The sequence below is a fragment of the Helicoverpa zea genome, chromosome 10 (genome assembly GCF_022581195.2).
Source record: "Helicoverpa zea isolate HzStark_Cry1AcR chromosome 10, ilHelZeax1.1, whole genome shotgun sequence".
Lineage (NCBI taxonomy): Eukaryota > Metazoa > Arthropoda > Insecta > Lepidoptera > Noctuidae > Helicoverpa > Helicoverpa zea.
Window position 1 is genome coordinate 8328946 of NC_061461.1, and position 9503 is coordinate 8338448.

Genomic DNA, 9503 nt, shown 5'->3' on the forward strand with positions numbered 1-9503 from the left:
ATCATCAATGAGTCCGGAATTCAAATTATGTTCTGACAATTAGAAATATAGTTACAGTAAAATCTACATAACTTGAATCAGTCGCGCGTGCCTCTACCTGCGAGTACCTACAAACATTTCAGTGATTGTTTTTATTTGTATTGCCGTCGCGTTCATATACCTATGAAGTGTTATTATTTTCGTATGTAAACTTTAATAATCTTGGGTCGTAGCAAGGCGCTCCCGCCTTGTGTAAGAAAAACTCGCTACAAGCCGTGGCCACGAGATGGGACGCGCCCCAGTTGACGCGGTAATTAATAGAAATATGATGCACCAGGGACGGACTTGGCTATGATTTTTTGCTAAGGCGTTTAGATTTTTTATTTTATTTTAATTTAATTTAGAGATGCTTAGATTTTCATATAAATAGTTATTATTTGACATAAATGTTAATATAGAAAAATATGGAGTTGGAATAGTAAGAACTGTTACTAAACTACGTGTTAAAAAGATATGTCCCAATTAACAACTGCTGAACAATAATGAATATGTAGTGGTTACATACCTATGCATTTAGAGTTTATTCATAAACAGTAATATATTTAAGTAACCTACATATTTTTTTAAATCAAAGATAAAAATACTTAATTAAGAGCAACAAATAAAGAGTCTCTAACCGTAGCGATAAAAGGAAAGGTGCAAAATATACCCTCTGTAGAAGTTTACAACCTCGCGATCCGACCTTATTGATTAAGCCTTTAATTAACAAGATGGAATCATGAATGGTAGGTACCTAGTACGTACTTAGCTCAGCCCATGCCTATTCAATGGTAGTTATAATCTCTGATACTTGAAATGTCTCAAGAGTCTATACTGTATAGGGCTAGTACTTCCAGTATCAATGTCGTCTGATTACCGTGGTTGAAAATTGAAAGTTTCTTGTAAGTACTTTTGTGTGTACTGTAGAGATGTAGTACTAGACACGCAGTACAAAAAACAGATACAACTGCGTAACATGAACAATAATTTAGGATTTTTAAATAAACAAAATGTAAATAAATTTAAATATAGGAAACGTTGTGATTGACTTATAGTTTTTCTAATACGTATTTTATAATTACATGTTACCTGGAATGAGTTGTACGAGCATTGCCGGTGAAGGGATAAGATGGTGAACTACTTCATCTTCGTGAGAAGATGATGTCCACGGCAGAGCTACTTTATCTTCAGTACGAAGGAAGATGAAGATAACCAATGTGGTCAACATTGCTCTGTAAATCTGATCCAAAATTATTACCCGATTTGGTTTAAAAAAGAAAATATTTGGATGGTGAATTGAGGTTGAGATCAACTTCGCATTAAGGGGCATAGCCTCGCGAAGAGTGTTTGCTTGACACAATGGTTTCTGCCGAAGATTTATTATCCCTATATTTGATTTATTTATTACTAGCTGTTGCCCGCAACTTCGTCTGCGTGGGCAATATAGAATAGTCAAAATACTACTTATCCCGTAGGTGCATTCTTTCACGTGACAGTATAATTAGGATTAGCACTTAGCAGTCGCATAGATTCATTGATCAAGGTTGTGTTGTGGATGTGACCATTTATCTAAACAAAAGAAGTAAAGTTTGTGACGTTGTGAATATCTCTGGATCTAGTCAGCCAATTTGGAAAATTATTACGTATAGTAATTTTCACAGGAAACAGCTATAATCTATGTCTATATGCTTTGAGTCTGACAAAGCTGTCATTTGTACATTTTCTGCAGCTGCTGCGACTAATCAGAAGCCAGAAAGTCTGTCAGTCTTACCATGGATATCGTCTTGTGTAGTTGACTGGATTGAAGATAGGTAGATAGGTAGTCGCTCCAAGCAAAATATTGGTACTCAAACAGATTCGGTGACTGGAAGCCAACACCAACATAGTTGGGGAATAGCTGGATGGATGATAAAATGAGTCATCATCATCAGCAGGCGCATAGGGTAGGATAGTTTCACTACTGAATAAGAATAAGAATAAGAATAAGAATAATTTATTGTTTATAAATTACAAGCAATTGTTTTGATTCCTGAAACTTACACTAGGATTCCCTGTGTCGTAAGTTCCAGGCTCATTCGTTGTCACTTTTACAATTCATGCACAGATTTTGAGGTACTAAAGAGGAGACAGGATTTCATACTATACATTAATACACAAATCATATGCTCATCCGTTACAATAAATCACATATAAAGAAAAAACAGAAACAAAAACAGTAAGGCTTGCAGTTCGGTCTTGAAAGAATGTTGCTTATATATAGGTTAATACAAATTTTATAAATACATAAATATAGTGTAATTAATTTGTGCAATATGAATATGAATAATTGATGTATATATATCAAATAGTGTAACTATGTGCCTATAAAGTCTTCCGTCATGTCATAGTCCAATGTAAGAAGCCATTTCGTGACCACAGATTTGCATTTAGATGGTGTAAGCTGCAGAATATTGTGTCGATCATTTAGTTTTTTATAGATGTGTGGTCCCATAAAACCGAAAGAACTTCTACCTATTGTCTTGTGGCAACGAATCTTTTCCCAATATACCCTTCTACTTGACCTAATACAAGTATTAGGGGAGGTCTTGTGAAATCTTAGAGTAACAGATAAGATGTAAAGCTGTCTGACTCTTAGAACTCCCACTTCAGTGTATAGTGTGTTAGTGGGGTATCGAAAGGGTCGTCTATAGGCAACTTTGAGTAGAGCTCGCTGAGCTCTTTCTACCTTAATAAATGAGGTTTTGCCTGCTGCGCCCCATGCTGTTATGCAGTAGTTTAGGACAGATTGACAGAGGGAGTAGTACACCATCTTTAGAACTGAGTCATCTGCAATCCTACCCAGTAGTTTAAAAATACGGAGCATCTTTCGAACCCTACTCCTTAAGGCACTCAATTGTTTAGACCAGGACAAACGATTATCTACAAACACTCCAAGATATTTAATCGAGTCTGTCTGTTCTATGCGTGGGCAACTACAATTGTCTAAACTGGAGCAGGAGTGCAGCCGTAGAGAGGTAACACTGTGAGGAGACGTGCGTTTGGAGACGGCAAAGCTTATTGCTTTCGTTTTGTCTACGTTTAGAGTTAGGAGATTATGTTGTAGCCAGTTCGAAACAGTTTTAATACCGTTTTCAACACAGTGCTGAACATTATCCCACGTTTCCCCATAAAACACAATTGCGGTGTCATCCGCATAAGTAAAGATTCTGGCTTGTGGTATTTTCAAGGCGCATAGTCCGTTTATATATATAATGAAAAGGGTGGGGCCCAACACACTTCCTTGCGGCACACCAAAGTTCACCGTGGTTGTGTCACTTGCATATTCCCCGAAAATGACTTTCTGAATTCTATTATCGAGGTACGAGGTAAACCAGTCCAGAGCAATGCCGCGAACTCCCAGAAAGGACATTTTTTTAATCAGGAGTTTCCTTGAAATCGTATCAAATGCCTTGGCGATATCCAGGAAGATGCCGGTACATGCCTGCCCTTTCCCAAGTTTGAGGGAAATGAAATCGGCTAAGTCAGTTACTGCGTCCTCCGTGGACTTGCCTACCCTAAACCCATATTGACTGTCCGAAATTAATTTATTTTTCTCTAGGTAGCCAAGTAGTCGCTTGTTCACAACTTTCTCAAGAATTTTTGAGAGAGCCGTTAGTAAAGAAATCGGGCGATAGTTTGCAGGGACCTTGGGATCTCCATTTTTAAATATCGGACATATATTTGCAATCTTTACGCAGTCAGGTACTTTGCCTGTAATAAGACTTAAGTTGCATAGATATGCAATTGGGCTGACCAAGGAATGTGCACACTGCTTTAGGAAAGTATTATTAATGCCATCATAACCTGCAGCTGACGTCTTTTTGAGATAAGAAATAATATTAAGTATTTCTTTTTCATCAGTCGGAGCAAGGAAGAAAGAGTTAGTGTCAGGGTTAACGGTGCTGTACTGCTCATTATGTCGTGCTAATTCATCTTCAGTTAAGCCCAATAGACTGAGTGTTTTAGCAGCAAGGTTTTGTCCAACAGTTGAGAAATAATTGTTAACATTATTTAAAGTGGTCACAGGGTTTTCACTACATGTCAAAAGCTCAGACTATTCAGATTTTTTATTTTTAATATTACATATCTTTTTAACTTCGTGCCATAGCTTTTTACAGTCTCCTTTAGTTTCCATAAGCAGTTTACGGTCATGTTCTTGTTTTAGATTTTTTAATAAATTGTTACAGTGATTTCGATACTTCTTATATTCATGTTGAATGACTAGATTATCACGATTTTCTTTTTTCTTTGCATTAATGTGCATTAAGTCTCGTCGTCTTATACACTTTAAAAGGCTTTTAGTAATCCATGGCTTGATAATAGCCTCTGAGCTATGGCAAACGCGGTTAGTGGTATGTTGTTTAATTTTGGCTGAGAGGATTTCGACAAACATTTGGAATGCCGTTGTGACATCTTTCTGCTCACTAAGCCATTCCCAAGGCAAGTTTTCAATATCGGTTTTTAATTTTATGTAGTCAATGCGCATGTGTCGTTTTTCTACTCTGGTCCTAGCCGATTTATTTTGAATGCCTAGGATAACTGTCTCGTGATCTGTTATGCCCGTGTCACATACTATAACGGTAGCTGACTTTTGCGTTTTTAGCATAACATGATCTAGGCAGTTATCACCTCTCGTAGGCAAAGTGTGTCCTGGAAAATACCCATAGTGGCCGGTTAAGTCCAGGTACTCGGTGGCGCGACAGTCAGTACAATCTGGTTTAATGTCAATGTTCAGATCCCCTACAATCGCACATGTCGTAGCCTTAGAAGTCTCCATGAGCTTTGTTAATGATTCGCAAAAGTTATTTATGTTATAGAAAGATGGAGACCTGTATATAGCAATGAGCGATAGTTCATCTCTGATATTGACAATCAAACAGTTCGAGTCTTTAAAGGATGGTTCCACCACAGAGGCTTGCAGAGTTGTTTTGGTATATACGACTATTCCATCATTTTGGTTTAGATAGTTTTTGGAACAGTGATAATCATAGTTATTAATTTCAAAACAGGTGCATGTGTCATCAAGCCAACATTCGGTCAAAACAATTATGTCTGGCGAAAAATTCAGCCGACTCAAAAGAACAGAAAAATTGTCAAAATTCTTATTGATGCTTCGTATATTTTGGACCACAACCGAGTATTGACCTCCCACGTCACCCCCCAAGTGCATATTACAGTCATCAACAGAAGAAAGTTTTAGACTCATTGTAAAGGCGGTGCGATCAATGTCATCAATAACTTGTGTAACATTAGCCATCAGAAGACTTTGTGTGGTGTATTAGTATACATATGACGCAATGAGTAGTGCCACAGGCTATTCACATAATCTACACAATAAACTTGGCAAAATCGATACGGATATGTAGTTTTAATTGAAATATAAGTATAGCAAATTGTTTCTGCAAAAGTTGCAGTAACAGTATGTACTCGTACTGGGGTCTGAGGTTCAATTAGTGTAAAAAGATGCGAGTGTAAATTATGTTGGAAAGTTGTTTGGTTCATTGATATTATTGTTATACATGATAATACAAGAGATGTGAGCAACAGGTAATGATTATTAATACAGTTTATATGGATTTTATAATGAAATAAGCACTTACGTTTTGATAGATGAATATGAGTAACTTTTAGACAAATATAGTAATGGTTCGTCGATAACAGAATTAAGCTATAAATTAGTCACTGCTTTATATCTAATTGTAGATTCCGCAGAGTTTCCGTAGATCTGACAAGTATTTGTTTGGATCCTTCAGATTTCCGTAAGAAAATGTTGCCATTCGCCGTCCAGCAAAACTTGTACAATTTTTGTTTCGCAAATTCTCTTGCCTCGTAGAACAGTTTTCTGGAAGTAGCAGGAAGATATTCGGCAACATATACTGGGCGTCGATCTCCAGGTAAGCCAATGCATTTAGTATTAAGGCGATCATCGTTCGGATGGGTTTTATTAAAGTCACGTACACTCGTGATCAGCTTGTTTTTGACCTGAACATTTACAAACTCTGCAACAATAGGTCTGATGGTTCCTGGTTTTCCGGGTAAGCGGTACGCATCTCGTAGCTCGGTATGATTGAGAGTCATATCGACTGCTGCACCAACTTTGCTGATAATCGTGGCTAGGTCATACACTGACTCATTCACCACGGCAGGCACGTTACGTATCTCGACGCATGATGAACGGGAAAGCTGTTGGATGTCCTGAATCTTATATTCCAAATGTATAATACGGTCTTTATGAAGTTGGTTTTCTTTTTGTAAACTATCAATTTTCTTCATCATGTCATCGTACTGCTCCGTGATAAATGTTATAGCTTTCTCTATTTCACCATTTGATTTTTGGATCTCAAGATTCTGTTGTTTTAGATCTGCTATATCGGAAACCAACTTAGAAAGGGAGGTATTTTGCTGGCTGATAAAGTTTGTAAGCCGCTCCTCTTGTTCTCTCTTCCACGAGGATAGCATTTGTATTATTTCGTGTTTTATGTCTTGAAGTTCATTAGCAGGCGAGAATTCAGGGCAAGGGCGTTTGCCCTGACGCGACGCAGTGTTGATATTACTGACCGGGCTATTCGAAACCGCTGCAGGTATATCTGAGTCTGATTTGGCTTGCAGTACACTGGTGTTCACTGAAGACGAAGCCGTAGGCGAGCGTTGAACGCGCGGCATTGTACGCAGCCCAAAGATCGGTTGCACACACGTCGATAAGCACTGGGCCAGCGGATAATTGGTGCGTAAGCTTAGCGCGTAAAGAAGCACTTAGGCGCGCGCGCAAGCGGGAGAGCAATTATGGTGAATGTCCTGCTCCTGCGCGTAGGCGGGGCTAGTCCGGCGAGGTATCGCTCCGGTGCACATGCACTGCGGCGATCGCGCGATCGGTCGTAAACAATTAATATTTTTAACTTTAACTTTAAGCTAAACTGGTCACTTTCGCTTTACGGTTACGGGGTATAGTCTCATATACAACACTTGACGAATTTATGCGCAAAACGAACACACGTCCACTCTCGAGTAAGGCAACGGACGAAAAAGCACTGGGGAGAAACACTTGTATGACGGGGATTTTCTGTGCACTTACTCACTATGATAAGGCAGACCCCACATTAGGCGTGCGTGATCCTCGGGCGTGTGAGTAGCGCGGGCGTCGCGAGCGCGCTGCGTGAACGTCGCGTTTTGCTGCCCTGCGGCCTGTGTGAAGAGTGCAAGCGACGCGCTCGCGGCGAGCACGCGGCGCTCGAGTTGCGTTCTTACCCCTTCGCCCGTTATCCCCGCCGCCCGCTAAACGCCTTAGCAGTTAAACGTCAAGGAGAGCGGCGTGTGCAAGCCGCGAGCGCGCTGCAAATGCCGCAGGGCAGCAAAACACGACGGTCACGCAACGCGCTCGCGACGCACGCGCGGCGCCCGCGCTACTCACACGCCCGAGGATCGCGCACGCCTAATGTGGTGGCCTAAGCCGGGACTCCACCGAAATGTTTGCATTAGTTCACGAATAGGCAAAATGTACGTATCTGTGCGAGTCCACTTCATGTGTTCGTACTTGAAACCTGCAGTTTTGCCAAGATTTTCAAAATGTACGCTCGCAATTTGCCATTTCTTGGTGGAGCCAGCAAATCAAAAGAAACATAAGTGTTGTATACTGTGCGTCACTACCGCACACCGGGAAAATTTCGCTATTGCGGAGGACGTTTATATACCATATTTTGTGTCACACGTAAACAGGACGACAGTAAGTATCCACCGAAACACTGTCAGAGATCTGATGAACAAACAAATCAGACCTGACTTGGTCACCTGGGGCCAATCAGAGCTCTATGAAGCGATAATACGCTTTGGCTCCTACTGTTATTGTGGTTTCTGAAAATTTATTCACCTCATTCAACGATGAATGTAATTCTGATGGTACTATTAAGAACACTTGCTTAGCGCAGAAGCTGACGTTGGCAGGTCAACTCTTTTGACTTCTGGAATAGGATACCATTAGTTTTTGTGCAATGCACACCTGCAATGCATTCTGGATTAGGATAGGATATAGGTGGATAGGATTTGCAACAGAGAACAATTCTGTCTTTGTGATTAAATGACATCAAACGTAGTTTTATATAAAAGGTGTTTTTTAGGGTTTTTAGACTTGGCTCGGGTCTTACTGAGACTGTTCGTAATCGTGCATGCATCGTAAGCATGTCTCTGGTATGCGGCGCGTAATTTGTACGTTTTCAGACGCATAAAGCATTTTACGTGTGTATGGTATTAAATAGAGAGAGCTCCCATTTCTTATCTGCACTTTGTATCTGGGCTTGTTTTTAAAGCTACAGAATCCTACATTACCAACCTCACGCTTAGCAGCGCTTGCGAGAGATAGATCTTCATTTCTTCTAGGATTAAGTTTACATATTTTGCATCAGAAAAAATAATTAAGGTCTACTTAATACTACTCACTCAAAGTAATTTGTTTTAAGGCCACCACGTTAATGGAAGATAAGCTAAACTATGTTTATGAAAAAATCCTGATATAAACTCCATCTGTAACTTTAAATGATAATTAATTGTTCCACTAAAGTCGTCATTTTTGACATAATGTTCAAAAAATAATTTAGATGGCACCGTTTTAAATTTGGCTGAGAACTATTCATTTTCTTTTCATCAAGGTAATAATTATAGTTGGATTTTGATGTGGCACGGCAAACTGACAAACACTATTGGAATGTCTATCGAAAAATTACACTACGTGTTAAAATATGGTGAATTACGGAAAATACACAACTCCATCTGTTGAAATAATAATCCTCTATAAAGAATGTATGGTAATATTATCATTTACCACCTCGCTCCTTTGACAAATTGATGATGTATTTTATTTACCACAGATGGAGCTACTTTAACCTTGGCTAAACAAAATTTTATTTTTTTTTTCTTCCGAAGTTACTTATAAAGGTGTGATTTTCTGTGTAAAGATTAATAATTAGGCCGATCAAGTACAACAATCAAATGTACAGTTTTGACAAATAGATTGCGTGTCGTAATATTTTACATCTTGAATTCACAAAATTAATCATATCTTTTGATAGAGTGAATCGATTTCGATGAAACAAAAACTAAGTAATACCCCAAGTTACGTAGAATTTTTGTATATAAGCATTGTCTGCATTTAATTCGTAGATTTTACGTGAATCCCGAACAAACAAACAGATAAACAGACAAACAGACAAACAGACAAAAATTACAAAAATGATGGAAATGGGTTCTGTTAGTTATCCTTTAACATGCTGGCTATTTTTTTTGTCAATTTCTTCAATGTACAAAAATTACTTTTCTACAGATTTATTATATGTATAGATTTAATATTCCAAAATTAAAAAAATAATAATTATTGGAGAAGATGTATATGTCGGAGATGGTCAATAGTACGGACACTAAACGAGACGCAACCGCGCCATCTGGTGGCGATTCCGGTG

At 38.8% G+C, this 9503-nt stretch overlaps 1 protein-coding gene across 1 annotated transcript; it reads right to left on the reverse strand.

Annotated features, from left to right (window-relative positions):
- Nucleotides 1–1991: 1991 nt before the first annotated feature.
- On the reverse strand, nt 1992–7056 carry LOC124634054. The gene has a single exon (XM_047169461.1). It carries the CDS (start codon nt 6718–6720, stop codon nt 5737–5739), a length of 984 nt encoding a protein of 327 aa, XP_047025417.1. The 5' UTR covers nt 6721–7056; the 3' UTR covers nt 1992–5736.
- Nucleotides 7057–9503: the final 2447 nt, after the last annotated feature.

Excerpts from the sequence above, each read along its gene's own strand:
- LOC124634054 (XM_047169461.1), bottom strand. The coding sequence starts at position 6,720 with ATGCCGCGCGTTCAACGCTCGCCTACGGCTTCGTCTTCAGTGAACACC.